The sequence below is a fragment of the Apteryx mantelli genome, chromosome 2, assembly GCF_036417845.1.
Source record: "Apteryx mantelli isolate bAptMan1 chromosome 2, bAptMan1.hap1, whole genome shotgun sequence".
Classification (NCBI taxonomy): domain Eukaryota; kingdom Metazoa; phylum Chordata; class Aves; order Apterygiformes; family Apterygidae; genus Apteryx; species Apteryx mantelli.
The window spans coordinates 123617651-123639118 of NC_089979.1; the positions used below are offsets into that span (position 1 = coordinate 123617651).

The following is a 21468-nucleotide window of genomic DNA, read 5'->3' on the forward strand; positions in this document are numbered from 1 at the left end:
TGTTCAACTTACTAAATTCTGCATGGTCATTCAGGTCTCCCTTAAATGTGTTAGCACTGGACTTGCTTCTCTTGGGTATAACTAAAATATGTTCGCTGTTCTTTTTATATACAAATACATTATGTTTTTCTTTCTTCTGGAAATAACATTATTCTCTAGTGCCTGCGCAGTATTAGCAAATACAACGGTTTGAGGATAGAGCAAAACTTTGGCTTAAAAACAGAATAGTGACAGTGATTTTTGTCCTTTTCTTGCATGACTCTCTGAAGATAAATCTTTTTTCTCTTTTCCATGATATGTTTATTTTTTTAATATTTTTTTTCTTGAAGTCTTTAAAAGGACAGTAATGACTTAGTGAAAGAAGATTATTTAGAGTGCCGTAAGTCTGGGTGAAATTATTTCCTGATGGCGGCTTAGTCTGGGTGAAGGAGAGGAAATTCCAATAAAATACTTTGGGTTGATAAGGAACAGAGAGCAATTAATTGCTTAGTTTGGTTGTCTTGGAATCATCATCAATATAATTGAAATTAAGATCCTGAAATACAGAATACAGACAATTTGTGTTTCCTCTTATGTGAATAAATCTCCCTCCATTGTAAATGCATACACTACTTTATAGGTTGAGGAAATATACCATTTTCTGGTAAGAGTAATTTATGCTGGTGCAGATGAGAATGCTTTGGATATACAATTGAGTAAAATAGGACCCATGTTTTCAGGTCCTCTCACTTTATATATGGAGATTCTATTTTGATTTATATGATTTTTGTGATGATTTTTAATGAGTTCTCTCTTAGTGCTTTGCTTTTATCTGAGAAGTACGGTGCTGTATTAGATATATGGCAACTCTTTCTGGATGATACAAGCATGCTGACATCTGAGAGCAAGACTGGCAGACTAAAGATTGTCAGAGATTCCCCGATGGCACTTTGAAACCAGGCACAGAATTTCTCTAACTTACTCGGAGAGCTGACTTATAATATTCTTATTTGTTTAGGTTTCTGTGGTGTATGACTAATATCTTTTACTGTCTCTTTGATGGAATATGCCAAAGGAATTTCACTTCTGTTTTGCTGGGAGTCTGCATATGTCTGTAGTCAGATTCCAAGCAAATATAATATTACAAAATGATTTTTCTCGTATGAAGAGATGTTGGGGAAACAGATATGCTTTACTCTTTAGACCTTGATTCATGGCATCCTGTTATTGTTGGTTAGGACAGAATGTGTTGTTAAGACTTGTAAAAAAGAATTTAAAAAAATTGATTAAGTTGACAGGATTTATTGTTTTGTGACGGTAGCAATTGCTCTTGGGACAGGTGGGAAAACATGCTTGCATAGTTCTAATAGAGTCTGTTTCTGTAAGAGTTTAAAATGTTGGGAGAAGGATGAAGCAAATGTTTTTTTCTGCCCTTACAAGATTTGTTTGTACTGAAGAAAACTGCTATAGTGATTTTAAAAAATATGTAAATGTTTGCGTCTTCAATAAATTTCTTCTGAAATGAGGCATTTATTCAAGTAGTGGCTTTCTCTTGTGTTTATTTACAGAAACAAGGCTCTAAAAATATATTAATTAAAAAAACTAATTCTGTAGGGTGAAGGCCAAATGTGTTATTTTGGAGAGAGAAAATAGATGGCCTAAGGGAGTGACTTGGATGACTTATTTTCAGACTTGCATAAAGAGAAGTTGCTTAAGTTTTTTTATTTTTTTAGCTTCTCTGTAACTGGAAAATAGCAATAATAATCCAATATTCAGCTGTTTGACAGGGAGGAGCAGAACAATAAATTAAGATTAGTTACTGCTAAGTAATGAAGAATGAGAAGCACAGATACACTCCATAAAACTCTTTGTGGCTGTCCAAAAATGAAACAAGTTTATTTTAACCTCTTGCTTTTTTTTTTCCCCCCTCTGTAATCTGTACTAATTAACTTCACAAGATTTTTTATTTTATTTTATTTTTTTAAAGTTTACCAGTTTACAGCCTTATGATTCCCTCCAAGGAATCATCTTTATTTGAACTTTTCTAATTCAGTTTTATCCTTCAACGCTGAAGGTATGCTTCCTTCCTCTCATGTGGATGGACAGTACTTTGTGGATCTGCCAGAATAATCTTCAGGGTTATTCTCTGAAGCAGAGCTTGTTTTGAGGGAGTTGGGGTTATCCCTTGTTCCTAGTGGCAAATTGTTCAAGGGCTGAAGTGCAAGCATAAAAGACATTGACTGCAATCATTGTGCTCTCCATTCCTTGCCATGTATACAAATACCATTTATGTGTTGCTTTAATCCCATTTCTGGAATGGGGACAGAGGTTGGCTTGCTGATGTGTGGGACTGAAGTGTAGGGCCAATCAAACGTTGATATGTTGATATGTTTTCTCCAGCATGACTCACATAACTCAACCCGGATTTAAAACATCTTCTGGCGTAGTCCTCAAAGTCATTGAAGCACAAAAGCCTTTGCAGTATGTCACGGTAGAAGCCTGACAGCAGAGCTACAGAGATACTTTTCCTCTGTCATTGGGAAATTTGAGTAATTGTGTGAAATATGTATTAAAACAACTTTTTTTTAATACGTGTTAACTTGTCTGATCTTTGAAAACTGTGATTTAGGGGATAACTTAGTGCCATGAGATGATGAGAGGAATGTTCTGTGATTATTTTTTCTTTGAATTTAGTAAAAGTTCAGCTACAGGATTCATATTCCATTTTCAAAAACATGAATGTTAAGAAATGTACAAAACATTACCTCACCAGATCAAACCATTGACTTTATTTAGTAGGTCATCTCTGGTAACACCTGGTGGTATGGAGAGGTGAAATTACGTATTCTGTAATGTACTTTCCGTCAATTTGGATTATCTTAAAAAGTTGGCAGTGATGAGAGAGAGAGAGAGAGATCCTCCCTATGGCACTAATCGTATTTTCATATGCTTATTATGGTAGTGATTCAGGAGCTGCAATTTTGTTATCTGTAACTCTTCATTTTATAACACTATGTAATTAGTAGCAGAAATTTAAGCCTTATGCTGAGGGCTATGGATTTTAATCTAGATGATGTGTTTTAGAGCAGTGAGGGGGGGAATGATCATGTAACCCCTCTCGCCTAACCGATCTTTCTGTACTGTCATCCTTAAAGACTGGCCTGTGCTGCAGTCCAGGTGCCCCCAGAAGTCAGGGTTCTTCTGATGTCTAGTTCTGTTGGATGCATATTTAATACATTAAATATACATCTTTCTGATGAGACCTCTTCTAAACTGTGTGTCTTGGGACAGGAGAAGCATTTTAACACTTAATCTAGAAAGAGCTCTTAATAGTACAGATGGAAATGAAATACAGCTACTAAGCTTAAAACTCTGATTTCGGATAGAAGAAATGGAGGGAAAGGTGGTGAATTATTAGACCTGGTCCCTGGGCTGGGGTCTGGTGCAACAGATAGATGACTAGTCACTTTTCTGTACTGATCCATACTTATGAGATGTGGCAAACCTCTGCACCATATTAGATTCAAGAATGTTTACTTGGATGACTTCATAACTGTTAAAATACAGAATAGAAAACACTTGTTGGCTTTAATTACCAAGGTGTGCCAGTTTCTATATTCTTTCTGTATAGTTATATCTGGTGGTAGGAATAGCATTTCAAAATGTTATTGCTTAATTGATTGTCTGTTTAAAAATATATATCACAGATAAATTGGTATATAAGATGCTAGAGTATTTTTGTTACTGAAGTAAAACTGTGCATGGAAGCAGAGAACATGTAACAGTTCATTTATATTAGCAGAATGATGATAGGATTGGAAAAAAAATCTGTAACTTTTGTAAGTTTACACTTGTTTTCTGCTTTAGAAGGTATCCTGGGATGGCCTGGCCCCAAGTCTCATTCCACAGAGCAACTGAAAAATGGTGCCCTCAGCTCCTTATCATCTGCTAGTGCGAACATTACGTGGGCAATAGTACCATCGGCAGCCCAAGATGGACAGACACTCCAGCCAAATACTGAGGTAAGCGTGCTAGGTCTCTGTAGGCCAATTCTGTTGTATCTGAGACTTGCCACACTGATTAGATGCAAACCATGTGTGATGGTGGATGCTTTTATTAATTACTTGCTGTACTTTTTGCTTTATGATACCCTGCTTTCTGAAATAGTTGTTAAAATACTAGGCTTTATACAGAAGTGCACTCTGAAAACTAGAGAAATGTTTATGTATTGCTCTGTGCTTTTGCATCTCTGAGCTCCTTTGGACAGAGACAGAGGACTGTGGCAAGTGTACAGTCTCTTTTCTGGTTGTAAAAGAAATAACAGACTGTCAGTATATGTTCCTATCTTCTGGTGACAGAAAAAGCTGTTTGTTTTTTGAGCTGGTTTGAAACAGAAGACACTAGGACCACTGGATTTGCTTGCTACTTGGTCTTGGTTCCATGTTGCTGTTTGCTCTTGGGCTTCTCCAGGTACAGCTGACTATTCTCCAAGCTGAAAAATTCTGTAGTGTTTTCTGACACCTTCTCCTGTTAAGGGATTATGGGCAAAAGTTGTCTGTGTTATCCTGCATCAGCCTGCTGATTTGTGCTTTTGTGGCATTCACTTGCTAAAGGGCAGTTCTGGAGAGAGCCGCTGCAAAGGGTTGACGCAGCTCTGTATTAGGCATTTGAGGCACTGAAAGTCTCTCACCATGGCAAATTTTGCTAGCTTTCACCCTCTGCTTCATTTATCAATGCCGTTCTCCAGGAAAACCCTTTACTCTGAGACCCTGCAGATTGTTGGGCACCTGGAGTGAATGAGACCTGGAGGACCAGAAGGAAGTTTTGAGAGCACTGAAGAAACAGTTTTCTACATGTGAATGCTCTTTGGCAATTGAAAAGGCTTAAAATAAAATGTATTCCCTTTAACAGTGTGTATAATGGCTGGGGACGTAAGTAAAGCCATTTGTTTTTTCCAGTTCTTTCACACTATCTTGAGTTCAAATACAGTTCAAAAAATTCTGGGCTAAACCAGATTTATTTTTATATTACTTGTTACTTTAGTTTTTTCTGGTTCTGCCTTTAGAAAGTATTTTCCAGTTCTGTTGCTCATTATGTCCATTAATCTCAATGTTTAAACTATCTAAATTTGCTTTCTGTTAGAAGTTGTGTAATTTGTCGTTCAGGTAAGCCATCTGCAGTTCTTAGTGTGTTTTTAAGACAAAAGGATAGTTAAGAATATTGCTGCGAGAGTTGTCATTACTCTTTGATAAACTGCATCTTGTTTCATTAGATTTTTTTTAGGTATTTCTTGACCACCTGGTACAACCAAATATGTTGTGGAAGCATGGGCTTTGCAGCAAGACGGTAAAGAGCAGCAGCTGATTTAATTGGTCTCAGTATCATTTTGCAGTTGATTTGAGCCATTTATGATTTGTTTTGAATTACAAAATGTCAGTTTAAAAGGAAAAATCTGGTCTCCTCCTCCTCTCTTGCTAGCATAAGATACTGAATTGTGTGCGTGGCTTGAGGTACTGCTTTGCTTGTGGAACTCCTATTTTACTGAGGGGGGAGTACCCTGGAGGTGACGGATATGAGGGAGCAAAACACAGTTTGCAGTACAGAGTTCTCAATGCTCGGTGGGCCATCTTCCTGAAAACAGCAGCCTGTCTTTGGTGCCCCAGGGGCACTAACCCTTAAAAAAGTAAAAGAGAAGGGATAAGATTTTTTAAGTTACAAAAAGCTTGGGTGAAGATACAGGCTTTTGGTAGAAGTAGTAGCTGGATGTTGGATTGGTGGAGCAAACAGAAGCAGCTGAAACTGAGCCTGTCATTTTGGTTATGGTAGTACAACTGATTAAACAGGAAATAGGGGTTTGGTTTTTTTCCCCCAGAAGATGGCCTGAATCAGGATTCATTCAGGTTCTCCGGGAAGCTCTTTCCCCAGTTACATTCCTTCCAGAGTCCCTGTGTGCATCATGTTGTCTGACATTGATACTGTTGGCTCACAAATCGAAGTGCTCTTTTAAATGTAGCTGACCCTAGATATATTTTCAGTTTGGTCATTTTGATCAAGATATTAATGCCCCATTGGAAGGCTGAAGCACAACAGCCTGAACTGTGGAGGAGGTGGACAGCTGCATCTAATGTAAGTTGGAGCTTTTGTGTTTTTCGTGTTCAACTTCAGCTCTAGCAAGTTTTCTTACCCCGTTATAGAGGTGACACCTTTCTCTGTTGCTGTGGTCAGATCTTTGTCTGTGAGAGGAGATGAAGTTTCCCTAGAGAGCTGCAGGTTCTGCCCAATAGTCTAAGCTGGGCAATGCGTGAAATAGGAAACGGGAGCTTAGGGCTGTTGTGACTAGAGGAAGGAGAGTGGGAAAAGAACAGACTTTGCAGATGAGGGAAATCTTTTTGAGAAGCATAACTGCTTCCCTGCCAAAGATGCTGTCTGAGCCAGATAGTCACCTTGGAGATGGTGTCTGACCTTTTTAAAGTTATCAAAAATATTTTAGTTAACACTCTTTAAAATTCTGTGTGCAGGATTTCAACATATTTTCAAAATATATTCTGGCCTGTTCTGTATCTGAGGGAGGAGCCTAGGATTGGCTCTAAGGAGCCAGTTTTATTCAAAGGTATAAAACACTGACTGTACTATTTACTTAGTATGTTTAGTTGTGAAATTAGATATAAAAGCAACTGCAAATCATTGCACACTAATTGCTTCCTAATCCAGATACATCCTTGTCAATAACTGTGGTGGCATTAGTGAAGAATGAGACATTGTTGACATGTTTTTGGTGTTGCAGGCTATGATGGCTTTTTATTTATTAGCTAGTTGCATTTAGATGTGGAAGAAAAGAGGAATTAACAAGTGCTATTCAAATGAGACTTCTCTTGATGATTTGCTTCTGCTAAAAAGCCCAAAGACTCTCCAGTGATAGTCCTTGTTTCTGAAAAAGTTGCTAATCTATTAATTGGGCTAAGCTTTCAAAATATACCTGCCGAAACAAGGGATCCTTACTTCTGCAGATGTCGTGAGACAAAAGTTCTGGTTCCTCTTTCACCGGAAATCAAAATTATATTGAGTTTCCTCTTTGACTGTGCCTGGATTTTTATTAAAGAATTCTGTACGTCTTATGATACACCCTGTGTCTCTTAGAAGCTATAGCCCAAAGGAACAGGAGAGAGCTTTTTGGCTAACATTCAACATAATATATTAGATGTACCAACTAAACAAAATGTGAATTGACCTGTAGCCTAAAATAGAAAAAGCCCTTGAATTGCTGGCCGTGAGGAACAACTGACTCAGCGGCTTATATCATAGAAAGTTACTTACCAAGAAAAGATTGAGTTTTTTGTTTTTCCCAAACAACATGGAGATTTACTGTATTATTAGAATCTGAATATCTGCATCCAATTATCACTTAAAATATCTATTGCAAAGATAAAGCAGAAGGTAAATTTATTTTTTTAAAATGCTGTTGTGAAAGGTGTTATGTGCTATTTAGCTACATGGAGCAGTAGTGATTTAAAGCAAGCCAAAGCCGAGGTGTGTGTTGTGTTGGGGGGAGCTGCTGAGGAATCCTTCGCTTGGAGCAGGCTGCCACTGGCAGCAGTTTCCTGGCAACATGGCCAGGTTGCTGAACGTGTTTAGTGACAGTTGCATTAATTCTCAGCACAGCGTGAAGCCTCTTTGCCGCGCGGCATTAAGCAGTGTCATTAGCAACCAACGACTTGTTCTCTGCCGTGTTTTATATGTTTATGAAGAAAGCCTGGATCTTTATAATTCTCCTCTGGAATAGCAAGGCTCATTTGATGCAATTTTCTGTTAGTGCTTAAACATTCTTGAGGGGTATAATAAGTTTTGGAGTTGAGTTTGGATGCCATGTGTAACTAAAGTGAAAGCCATTTCTTCTGGTCTGTCACTGTCAGTGTTCCAGGAATGCAAAATTTCTTCTCTGGTGAAATAATGTAGCATCTAAAGAGTCTTATTTTAGATAATGTGACAGCATTTACTTGCTTTTGTTTTTAGAGTGCTTCTTTCTCCCAAATGTAGGGATGATATTTGAGATATTTCTTAAACTAGCTCAGAAAATATATAAAATTTTGTGGCAGAAGTGATTTTCCTGCATGTTTGCTCACCTATTTTAGCTTCTTTCTTGATGTTATTGTTGTTTTTCCAAGATGAGAATTTCCTTTTAGGGTCATGGTGTAGGACCTGCTTAAAGCCTGCTTTATTCACTGAAGTAAATACCATTGACAGTGAAATGCCTGGTCAAGTGCCTGTATCCTTCTTTTTTTTTTTTACTTTTAGTTTTTATAAATCTCCAAGTTTTAGCACAACTCCACTTTTGGATGGTTTTTATTTTGTCTACCTGAAACATCAGGTGGAAGGGAGATAAGAGTTGAGATAGGTAGAGCTATTCTTCATTAGATGTGGGTTGACTTAGAACAGTTTTGTGCATCTTCTGGTTAAACCAGTTTGACCATTTTTAGCTTAAATTATAATATAATTTCAAGGTCTTGCTTTTTAGGGTTTTTCTCTTAAAGCAGAACAGGGCAAATCTGGCATAAGACATGCCAGAGGGCACTCCGTCTAGAGCTGTGACGTGAACTTGATCCGTGTTCAGTCTGCAATAAACAGTAACCTGCTCCCTGGCATAATGGTTTAAACTTTTGGATTCCCCTTTAAGAAATTCTGAAATTAATTATTTTTAAAATATCAAGGCTCGTAGTAAATTCAGGTGTAATAAAGGTTTGTGCTTAAGTAGGATAAAATCATGAAGCATTTCCACGTGTGAGCTGCTGTTCGGGTTCTCTGAACTGTCCGTTGGGGTGTCAGAATCCCCCTTTGAGGAGACAAAATACGGCTGCAGGCCAAAGGTTTCCCCTGGCAGCCACACGTACAGATGGGAAACAGGCTCTTATGGGGATCATGAGAGGGAAGGAATAATTTTCTCTTAACAAAAAAAAATCATGCTGTAGCTACAGCTGGGACGTAGCTCTCTTCCAGCTGACTTTATTCCTTAAAATGCCGGGGCAGCCAATTCCTGCTATGCTGTGGATCCAGTATCTGTGCAGCCTCCCTGCTTTCCCGTCTCTAGCTTTCCCGTCTCTAGCTTTCCCGTCTCTAGCTTTCCCGTCTCTAGCTTTCCCGTCTCTAGCTTTCCCGTCTCTAGCTTTCCCGTCTCTAGCTTTCCCGTCTCTAGCTTTCCCGTCTCTAGCTTTCCCGTCTCTAGCTTTCCCGTCTCTAGCTTTCCCGTCTCTAGCTTTCCCGTCTCTAGCTTTCCCGTCTCTAGCTTTCCCGTCTCTAGCTTTCCCGTCTCTAGCTTTCCCGTCTCTAGCTTTCCCGTCTCTAGCTTTCCCGTCTCTAGCTTTCCCTTACTTGTATGCATGAGCAACTGTACTCGTGTTCCATACTGAAGGGCATTTTTAATAGGATTGTAGCTTTAGCTCTGCTGGATTGAGGCTTTAGCCCTGATTATGTAATGGCTAACCAGGTTTTAACTGTAGTGGTGATTACAAAGGTAGTCAAGTTCAGATCATTAATAATATTTCTTTCCACTAGTTGATCTGAACCTCAGTGTTTTCAACTGTAAGGAGGATCTGCTTTATTTGCAAGAGATACTGAGTTTTATTTCATTCTCAGATGTGTTTTTGTCCAGTCTGTTCAGGTGATGGTCTCTTCCAGGCTGAAGTTGTTTCTGTCTGTAAGTTAGTATGATGAGGCTTCAGCCTCCACACAGCCCTTTAGAGCTAGTACAGCATGTGTTAGAGATGATTTAAAAAAACAAACAGCCCCCTTTTGAAAGTCTTTCAGAAATTAAACTGGATACAAGAAATAGTAAAGAACAGTTCTTTATATTTCTGTCTCCCAGCAGACTTGCCCAAGACTCTGGCTTGTTTCCTAGTATTTTTGTACTTGGCATAAATCTGTGTAATTGATGTTTGAAGATCAGCTTAATGATAGACATAGTGCTAGCCACAAGTACGATAATGGAAAGGGAACAGATCGGGGTGGGAAAGTAACGTTTGCAGTATTAGAGAGTTCCTTTCCACTGTTTAGTACAGATATTAGAGGATTTCTAAATGTGCCCTGCTTTTTGCATTGTACATGATTAAATACTTTTTGGGCTGAAGAGGACAGTAAATGGCCTGTAATGACTTGGACAGATAAATTAATCTCTAGGCAAAGATACTACCAGTTAATCCATTCACTGTCAAACCATCCAAAAAATGAAATCTGAGATAATCAATTGAAAATTTCCAGGGAAGGTATATTTAAGGATTAAATGTACAATTAAACTAAAAGTAGAATTAAATGATGATAAGCCTGCTACAGCAGCACTGATAGACAATGACTTATAATAATCTAACTAATCTTGATTCTTTTTTTTTATAGCTTTCTGCAATAGTTACTGTGTCAGCGAGTAATCTCTAGTAAAACTGATTATGCAAATAATTTATACAAATTTACCTCCAGCCAAAGCCCTTATACTTTGAGTCACTCCCACCTCCGTAAGGTATGCATTCCACCTACTCTTTATATAATGTGTGGATATGTATTTGAAAGTAATATTCTACTTATAATAAAAAAAAAAGCTTTAATACAAAATCTGCATGTAATTTGAATAAATATGAGGCTCTAATTCATGTGGCATTCCATAATTACTAGTGAAATTCAATAAGGATTTATCATTGGCATATAAACTATTCAGATTCCCTTGCAGTATGGTTTAAAAACTGAATTTAAATGGATCAATTGCTTGCTTTGTTCATCATAAAACCCATGCTCTCTGCAAAGCTAATAACTCCAAAGCCAATGTTAATTTTATTTGAGGATTGTGTGCTGATTGATTTGTTTTGTGTTCTTGGTTTTATTTCTCAGTATGTTAATATATGTGGGTTCGGTAACACTGTCCATTAGTAAGCTTACCTGACCCATCTCATTAAGACTGCCAGTAACTTTGCTAGACTTTAATAAGTTGGGCTGAACTCTTCTATTCCTAGTGTTTATCTCAGGTTGGAATTGCTTTATCTTTCTCAGTAGAGCATCATCCAAACAGGCTTTAGGTGTTCCAGCTGGTCTGGCTAGAAGAAACTTAGGTTTTCTGCCTGTGATGATGAATTCCAGTGCTTCTTTATTTGAAAAGCCCTAGATTTTGAAAGAATTGGGATGAAAGTATCTAAGAATAAAATTTTGCCTCAGCTGAGGAACTGGGTAAGAGGAGGTGAAAGAGGCAGGACTCTTCTGCATTGGAGTGTAGGCTAGAAGAGACCACGTTTGGGGAAACAGCCAGAAATGTGTGCCCACAGGAATGCAGTCTCCTTCGCAGTCTCCTTCACAGTCTAAGGTGGAGTAAGTGATTTATGAGGTTGAGAACAAATCTTTGAAGCTTTTCAAGGAGAGTTTTCCAGAGGCTCGAGAATTTAGCCATATGAAAGATGACAATCCACTAGGCTCAGTTTATTTCACTTATAGATGAAGTGTTCTCCTGAGGTGATTTATTTTATTTTGAAAGACTTAAGACTTAAGCCTCTCTTTTTTTTTTTTTTTTTTTTTTTTTTTGCATGTGGCAGCAGTGAGAAAGTGTATAGTGAATGGGGCAAAAAACTGCAGGAAGAGACAGGACAGTTAAATGAGTGTGTTGCCTTGAGGAGGGATTGTTAATACTGCTCGTATTAACATGGCTTTACCATTTTTCCTCTCTTAAAAATATTCTGGCTTGTGATATTGCATGCAAGAAATAACACTACAAGAACTGATTTTGCAGTGTAAATACATATGGATGACTGTAAAGGTTAAATTTGTAGTTGTCCATCTTTTTTTGTCCTCTTTGCATATGTGAATGGCACATTATTAGCTATTCACTAACATTGTGGCTTTTTCTACCATAAATTTGCTTAGCTAGCATACAAAATGATACCCAAGAGAAGAGAATTAAGAGCTGGCTGAATGACTTCAGATCTATTACTGCCTAACTCTTCAGTTCCTTGGCTTTGCAAACAGACTTATGATAGAATCCTAGAAAGTTTAGGCTGGAAGGGTCCTCCGGAGATCGTGCAGTTCAATCCTCTGCTCAGAGCTGGTCTAATTAGATCAGGTTTCACAGGGTCATATCCAGTCAAATCTTAAACACTTTCAAGGATCCTCTGATCAGGTAGTTGTGGATAGCAATGAGGTCTCCTCTTAGTCTTTTCTTAAGGCTGAACAAGCTCAGTGCTCTCAGCCTCTCCTCAAATATCATTTTCTACAGCTCTGACCATCTTGGCGGTCCTCTGTTGGGCTCACTCCATTATGTCAGTTTTTCTTGTCCTGGGGATCCTGCATCCAGTTTCGGGCTCCCAAGTACCAAATGAAAGGGACGAATCACTTTGCTGGACTGTGCTTTACTAATACAGTCCAGGATGCAGTTGGCTTTCTTTGCTGCAAGGGTGCACTGCTGGCTCATGTTCAGCTTGCCACCTACAGCCACCATGTCCTTTTCTGCAGAGCTGTTTCCCAGATGGTCAGCCCCCAGCCTGTGTTGTTGCATGGGGTTATTCTATCCCAGATGCAAGACTTTGCATTTGCTTTTGTTGAACTTCATAAGGTTCTTGTCAGCTCATTTCTCTAGCCTGTCAAGGTCCCTGTGAATAGCAGCCCTGCCCTCCAGTGTATTGACTGCTCTGCACAATTTGGTGTTGTCTGCAAACTTGCTGAGGCTGAGCTCTGTCTCGTTATCCATATCATTAACGATGATTTCCAATACTGTTTACAGTACTGAGCCCCAAGATACACCACTGATTACTGGCTCCCAGCTGGACCTTGCACCAGTGATCACAACTCTTTGAGCCTGGTAGTCCAACCAATTCTCCAGCCACCTTATTATCCACTCTGACCAATTTGGTGATAGGGAGACTTGGAGACTGTGTCAAAAGGCCTTGTTAAAGTCAAGGTATACAGCATCCACTGTCCTCCCCTTGTCCACAGCTCCAGTCAGCTCATCACAGAAAGCAATGAGTGATTTGCCCTTTGTAATTGCATGCTGGCTGCTCCCAATCACCTTCTTGTCTTTCATGTGTTTAGAAATGTCTCCTAAGAGGATTTGCTCCATAAGTTTCCCAGGAACTGAGGTGAGGCTGACCAGCCCGTAGTTCCCTGGATCCTCCTTCCTGAAGATGAGTGTGACATTTGTCTTTTCCCAGTCATCATGAACCTCCCCCAGTTGCTGTGACCTTTCACAGATGTTGATAGCATGCTGATAGGTGAGGTTGTAGTGGGTTTCTGAAATAGATGAATGTGTGATCCAGCAGGAGCTTGCAGGCAAGGACAGAGAGATGCAGTGAGCCCCTGGGTCTGTACTATGTTCTTTGTTTACCAAAGTAACAAAGTAAATTAGTTTACTCTGAGGAATGAGCTTTTGTGTTGATGCTTAGTTACCTATTGCAGTTGCATGGTATGATGTCTTAGGAAAATAACCGACTGTGCTCTGCTGAATCATTGTTGTGAACTAGGATGAGAATGGAGTTGGATGATTCAAAGCAAAAATTACTGGTGTTTACTACATGGTACCTAGCTCTCGCAGCTGACAGATTCCTTCATGGATCTGTGTGCAGTGCTTCTCTTCAACTGTTAGTCCTCCATTTCTCCCTTTTTCCTAAGCAACATTTCTTGAAGTAGAGGGAATAGTTGTAGGGAGGCACAAATACACCTTTCCTGGGTACTGGGATTCAGAGTAAATGGGAAGTCTGCATTTTTCTTTAAGCATCACCAAGGGCTATGTGGCAAGAACATCTTTTATCAGGGGAACTCATTGTGGGAGTAAGAGGCAAGTTGCTCCTGAGCATCCCAAGGGCCTCATTCTAGAGACGATCCCTTTTCATTCAGGGGCAAGTCTAGAGAGTAAAGGCTTCTGCTCTTTACTTTCCACCATACTGCTCTTAGTCTCCCACACTGGCCCGCAGCTCAGTGCACTCTTTTGTCTTTGGCTCCTTAAGGGATTGTAGGTATGTGACTTCCTGACCCCTCAGAATCCCCAAAATCCTGCCTGGCTGGTGATGGGAATCTGTGCTACCATGCTGGGCGGTTTGTAAGCTTATAAATTCTGAGTAATTTGTCTTTGGTAGTGTCAGATGCTGTATTTATAGTCATATATATTTTTTAAAAACTTGATTCACAAAACAAAAATGAACATCTTTCAGGAAAATTTTCTTCATTGTTATCTGTTGCAATAGGAATAGGCTTTGTTAAAATTGTTTATTATGTAATACTGAATTATTTTTGTTTGCCTAGGTTAGCATAAAATTTACTATTGTGATTTATGCTAGGCTTTAAGACTTTTTTTGCCTCAACTTAGGACAAGTCTGTGGGGCTTTTCTCTTTAAGCATTTTTTTTTCCTAATCTCATGTTGCTGTTCCTTTTCCTCTTCTCTGATGATACCAGTGATGAAAAAAGCTTGTTTCCAATTCTTACTGAGTGTATGCAGTGCATATTGCAAGTCTCCTTGTGTGTTAGCATTCAGATTAAACAGTACTGTAATTCAGTAGCTCTCATTCCATGGAAGATGCTCACAAGATGTGTGGATGCTGCAGGGCTTTGGGCTGCACTGGGTAGGAAGAAGGGAAGCGATGAGAGAGCAAGATAGGAGCTGTATTTCTAAAGCTACTGAATCTCCCTGGCAGATCTCCTTCCTTCCTTACCTGTCTGCACCGGTGCTGGGAGCTTAGCGGTTTCCTCTGGGAAATAGGGTAAAATATCCAGGCTGGTGAGAAGGCTGCTGGAGTGGGATGTGACCCTCATAAACTGGCCTGTATTGGAGGTGTAGCACAGCTTTAAGGGATTGGAGCAAGGGTAGTGAGTCATCTTTTACTGAATAGTGGCCCTGAACTCAGATGTGTTTTATGGAGAGTAGGTGGTCTTGCTTATTTAAGGGTAGCTTTTGCTAAAAGTATATTACTGTTGGGCTTCAGTACAGTGTTTTATGTGATACCACACTGGAAATAATTAATTTAACTGGGGAAGTTTGAAATTATTTAAAGAGTAGTTAGGTAGATAATGCTCCACTGAAGAGATGGTAAGAGATGCTAAAACCATTTGATTGTGCTATAGCTATGGCCAACAGAAGCATTTCAAAGTACAGATCTTCTCTGAGGAGTCAGATGCTGGCATCTGATTACCTTTTGCTGTGGAATCTTTACTTGGGAATTAGCTGCTTTTCAGCTAACTTTCAGAATTGAGTTTATGAAATCAAAACTTGCAAGAGGAATGAAGATGTTTATGTTCACATTGGAAAAAGGGTTGTCCAACAAATGTGACTTGGTGCATAACAAGATTACAATATTATAAGTAACCCTGCTGAGGGTGCCTGTGTTCAAAAGGATGCTGTGTCACTAATGATTGCTTTTTTCCTTAAGAAAAAATAATTACTAGTTAGTTTCTATCATGTTTTTGGAAGGCTTCTACAGGCTACACTGCAGCATAAACATAGATATTTTGTGTCTCATGCCACACACATTTTTTTCCTGTTTTTTAAGCAGTGAGCCAACCCTTTTTCTTAAATCTCTCCCCTTGCCTGGTTCTCATCCCTGCTATAATGTGTATTTTATCCGTAAATGTGGTCATAGGTCAGAGTGAAAACACAACTGCAGTGTAGGAAAGGGAATTTTTTGAGCTTGTTCTGTATGTATAAAAAGACTCTGTTCCCAGAGATGCTGCTCCAAAACATTAACAAAAATAGTGTCAGTGAAGCTCCTAAAATACTGAATATCCAGATGAAGTTCTGGCCTTCAGGAGCCTGGCAGACTGTTTTGGGGGTGAAGGAAAAAGATTGCTGACCTGTCTGCCACCTAAGATACAGGTGTATTGATTATTTTTCTTGGCTTGTATCATCTATATGCTTCAGTTTGTCTACATCTACTAAGTATTACTATCAGGATGTATTTCTACAAAATGGCTTTGCTTACAGCCTTCGCGGTGAAGGGTCCACTGAAGAGAGCAAGTTATTAGTGTGTTCAGTAAATGGCTCAGCTATTGCACGTTGTATCCAATTAATCTCCTGTGGTATTCAGAGATTGTCCACATTGCCACACTTTGATCCTTGCACTTCTCCCTAGCTGGAGAGATTTTCTAAACATCTAGGTTTGCTTAGTATATTCTAATTTCAAAAACAAACAAAGCCCCCCCCCCCCCCAAAAGATGTGTATATTTTATCCATTGAGATTTGTTTCAGTCATTCAGAAAACTATTTAGGAGCTGTATTTTCACTGAAGCCCTGCATTGTCAAACATGAACGACAGGCTTGGTAAGAAATGACTTTCTGGGCACTTCGGAAGCATTCTTTCCTGATGCAAACTTTTTATGCCAAATACTCTATGCTTTTACCGTCAATGATGAACCATGTACTTGGGGTTATGGAAAAGCTTCAAACCTTTCTCTTCCTTTTCCCCCTGTTCCAACCCAATGGCAGCAGTCACTTATCTCCAGATAGATATAGCCAGATTATTTTTCTTGGTATGCGTAACTTAATAATCTTAGTTTTCATGCAATTAGATAAGTAGAAAATCTGCCTCTTACACCCTTCTACCTTCATGTAGTTGGAGGAATGAAGTGTTCTGCCGATTGGAACTAGATGTAGGTGACTATAGTGGAGCAAAGAGAAAGAGGTAATTTTTCTGACACGCTGTTGTTGTGTCTAAGTTCTAGCTTGCTCACTTTTTTTTTTTTTAATTGTAAAGTCCTCTTCTGATTGTCATCCTCTGTTACCTGCTTTGATATTTTAAGGGTTATCTTAACTCTTATTTTGATTCATTGATATTATATCTAAGGTATAATGATTGAATGCTAGGGAAAGGTTCATTGCTTTGTTTTTCTTGAGGTGGATTTTTTGCATGTCAATACTGTGGCAAAACTTTTCCTAGCAATTAGAGTAAAAGCTACTGACGGACATAGTAGAGGAATCAGCCTCTATGAAATACCGCTGAAGTTTGAGTACATTGAGCCACCTACTTTTGCTGCTTTTAAGAGACCTTTTTCAGGCTGAAGTTGGGGTGTATGGGCTGTAATAAGTTTTACTTTCTAAATTCCCCTTCTAAGCTCTGCTTGTTAAGCCTTCTTTAAAAAAAATACTTGAACACTGGGGAGCCTTAAGTCTCTTTGAAGGTCATTGGGACTTCGGTTTCCAGGTGCCCACGTTACATTTGGAATATGGGATGCTGGTGCTTTTGAAATTTTATCTTTGATCTACTCTTTCTTTGCACTGATCAATCACAGGGTTACTAGGAGCAAGGCATAATAAAGCTACAGTAGGATGGAGGTCAGGGCTCAAGCAATGAATAACCTGATCTGAGTTCGCTCCAGTGCTGCTCTTCCAACCCTGTCTTTTTTTTCTCCTCCTGTGCTTATACTGTGTAATGGGGGGTAGTAAATGCTGAGACAAGTATTTTTTGTTTTATCTGAACTGTTGTTGAGGAGGAAGAAAGCTTACATAAAGAGATAGGGGAGCTTGTTGAATATGAAAAGCGTTGCTACCTTATGGTTAAACTTAAATTTGTTAATCTGTTAATGACAAGTGCGCTTGTGAGTTAAGAGGAGAACTGCATAGGTGATGATGATTGCAGTCTTTACAAGCGGGTTTGAAGTAAGTGTGTATTTGAGATTTTTTTTGTTTATTTTGTTTTGAGATTTGGGTTAATCTCAACTGAAGTTTTCTATTTCCTATATGGGGATTTTTCTTTCTTTAAGAGCACACTAACAAGCTAGTTCACATGTAAAATAATTTAATGTATTCAACCTACTGGACAAGCTACACTGGAGATTCAAATCACTGCTGATAAGGGAAGGGGTACAGTGTGCTGACATGTTACTCTTTCAGGTGCCTGCTACAGCTGGCAATAAATACAATTAACTATTTGGAAGGTGTACATGCTGGAAAAGAGAAGATGCGCAAAGTCTGTGCAGTTTTGTCAATTCTGATAGCATGACAAGCCCTGCAAGAAGCTAACAGCTCATTTTATATTATTACTTTTGGGGTATTACTAATATATCTACTGTATAAAGAGAATTCTAATTCTGGGATTGAGATTGGTAAAAAGTGTACAGGGCTAACATTGCACTAATGTAAATGTGCTGAAGCTCTCTGGCCGTCCATGGAGTTATATTTAATCTTACACCCACAGAAAACCTGTTTGCAAACTGTCAAGTTGCACAAGTGCAAGTGTAAATCATGCTTGCAAACCTGTATCATTAATGAAGGGAATCTTAAAATCAAAATGAAGCCTTTGACTTTTATGTGCACTAGTAGGACTAATTGTAATCAGCTGACTACATAAAATGTGGCAATTCTTCACTACTCTGAAAATGCTAATTATATTTAATGTTGCTTCTGAACAAGCCCTGCAAATAATTTATTTCATCTTTCTCTCAATGCAGAAGTGTTTCATCCAGTATAATTTTGTACAATCTTTCCAATCTTTCTTTGAATATGGAAAGACTTTTTAGGACTACTCCCCTTGGAATGGTTTTAAATAATATCTTTCTATCCAGATGTCTGAAGCTTTTAAGATTCATTCTTTCCTTATGACTACAGTCCTTTTTGTACTACATACTAACTTCTCCATGCCTTAACATAAATTCTTAAAATATTTTGGTCCAGTTATAATCCAGGTTTACCTGGTGGGTCCTATATAAGCCCTCCCTGTGTCATGACAGGAGACATGGTCCCTGCTTATTACTCTGATGGACTGGTGTATTCCTCTCTCTCCCCCAGAATGAAGAGATGAGCTTAGGAGATCCACGTCACGGCTGGTAGTACTGTTCCCTGATAGGACTTGTGAAATATGTTTGAAAACCGAGCCCTAAGCCATCTAAACTGTCAACCTGTCTAAAAATTCAGTTGCTGAACAGCAGTTAAAATTTGAAAAGTTGAAACTTGTGGGAGAGACTTTGGAAGAACAGGGGGAGTTGTGCCCTTTGGCAGGAATATAGCTTTTAACTCAGTTATTTCCTTTAAGGTTTGCAGAAATGTCTTTTCCTGAGCGTGTGGGTGGTTTTTTTTTTTTTTTTTTTAATTGTAAAATGCTTCTTGAAAAGCACTTTCTTTCACTTAGAAATTTCGTCTGTTAAAGAATCAATGTTTGTTTTTTCTGGTGAAGGCTGCTGACTGTAACATCAGATTCTTATCCTAGCAGATTACCTCTCTAAATTAATTGATCTCAGTTCTGTTGAAGCAAATTGTTTAAAATGATTCTGTTTCAGAGCGTGTTTTCATGTCTTCTGCCTTTGAACTTTAAATCTTGAAGTGAAAGTAGTAGGCTTAAAACCTTAAATAGGATTCCTAGAAATGATCTTCTGTTTCCGCACAGATTTTTCCAAAAACTGTGTTTGAAAGCTGGTTTTGATTAAAATGCCTTGAAATATAAGCCCCTTGTTTGATGCATGTGTGGAACTGCTTCTGCTTTTGGCTTGCTTAGGGTTAGCATCGCAACCTGTGTTGTTCGTTCCCAGGCTGAGCTGCACAGCTCAATGGCTTTGCAGCGTCCTCTGGCTGCCCAGGAACAGAGCAGATCGCTGCCTTCCTAGCGCAGCTTTGCAATTGTATTTTTACGGGGAGGGGGGGATCATTTGTATGTCTGTCTGTAGTAATTCAGAAAAGCTGCCATTAAAGGATAATCACTCAACATAATCTTTTGCATTCAGCTGGATTGTTACGCATAGGTTTATACTAAACTGCATACAAGTTCTGTTGAAAGATAAAGAATTAAAAACTTGATTGGATTTCTGTGCCATTTTAAATACAGAGTAGCTTTTTATTTTCTGGCTATATGTGCACATGCCTTATATGGTGGTTACTTTTTTTTTTTTTTTTTTTTTGGAGAAGATCTGTGTTTCTGAAAACAGAAATAGCTATTTTCTATACCCTTAACAGGTAATTCAGGCAATTACCCTTAACAGCTAATGGAAAGTGAGGAAAATTTGTTAAGGATATTGCTTATTGAAGATGACTGCTGCTCAGTTCTTGTCATGGAAGTTGGTTGCTGAAGTTCTTACTCTGTTGGAGAGCGAGAAGAGATGCAGGCAGCTGAGCTTGTTCTGTGTGCCCTTAAGAGCACTGGTGTGGTGCAAACTCCAGCAGCAGAGCAGGGGTGTGGGTGTGGTGGTGCCTTTGCTCACCTTGTTAAGAATAGGGAAAAGTGAAGGTAAACAAAATTATGGTCTTTGCAGAATGGCCATTAAACATGTGTGACACTAATGTTACAATGTGTGTGTTAACCTCTGTGGTAAGCAGAAAGTCCTTCATTTAAAACAGTGCAAAAACTACTCACCTTCGCACTAAACTGTTTGTACTGTTGCTCCCTCCTGTTGTGTTTGTTTTGTAGGGAAGCAGTGACAGGCAGTTGATTTTTGTTTTTGTTGTTAGTAACCCTTTAAAAGGCATGGAAAACTTGGTATCTATTTTAGCAAGCAAGAAACAGGGATTTCTGTCCTTGGCTGAATGTGTAGTCTTCAGGAGAAAAAGAAAATTCTTAATATTTTGTTCTCTCATTAGCTTAGTCTCTTACCCAGCTGATTTGTAATTTATTTACTGATGCTGTTAACAACCAAGATTACATAGCTATTGCTTGTTCACTTGCAACACTAGCAGGTAACAAGCTTGCAAGGGCCATACACGTGCACACACATGTGAACTTTCAGGTCGTTATGCTTTTGCTGCCAGGCTGTTAGCCCATGGGCTGTTTGGAGAAGACACCCCCCCCCAACCCAAATCCTCCTTCCAGAACAGAATCCAAAAAAACCCTGGGAGTGGCTCACCAGGATATCCTTTGGGAAGCAGCAGCAACATTTTTCCAATCGGAGCTATTTGCGGTTAAGCTCACTGATCCAACGTCACGTGCCTGGAAACACAAGGAGCAGATTGACATCCGGCACGCGCTCTCAAACTCCCTGGAAATTAGAAAAAAAAAAAAAAAAAGGGGGGGGGGTTGGTGAGTGAGGAGGGAGGTTCCCTTCCCTTGCTTGTTTCTAGCACTATTAATTCCTGCTGGAGCTCGTTCACTGTGAGCTCGGTTGATGGCAGTAGCAGAAGCAGCAGTGCTTATTCAGTAGCTCAGTGCTCTCGATGAGGTCAAGCTGGATCAAAGGGAAACCCCCCGTGGAAACATCTGCTGTAAGTTGTTCTTCTCTTTGCCCTGGTTCCTCCCAGTGAAATGCAGCCTGTACAGCAGAGCTGGGCTTCGGAGTTTCATATTTCCCTGACTGGTAATTCGGTATGAGGCTGTCAGGTTTGGTTAATTGAACTTGTCAATAAGGCATCAGTTGGATGATAATGCAGTGCATGCTGGGAGGAAAGGGGTTATCATGCTATGTATTTTTTGAGGGAATGGGAAGGGAAGAAGAAAGTGTGGTTTTGTCCTTTTGAAAAGCTCCAAGATATTGAGGTTACAGCTCACCAGATTCTGTTTTATGTAATCTGCATATGCAACTTTCTAGGTAAAGTAGTTGCAAAGTACCATTTAAATATGTTCTTGGATTTC

General features: G+C 39.1%; 1 protein-coding gene across 1 annotated transcript in view; it reads left to right on the forward strand.

The window, feature by feature from the left end:
- OSBPL10 (oxysterol binding protein like 10) overlaps positions 1-21468 on the forward strand; it is a 125455-nt gene that overhangs the window by 75350 nt on the left and 28637 nt on the right. Inside the window, exon 6 of the mRNA XM_067291466.1 lies at positions 3847-4001. Coding sequence (XP_067147567.1) covers positions 3847-4001 — 155 coding nt within the window. The remainder of the gene's footprint in view (positions 1-3846; positions 4002-21468) is intronic.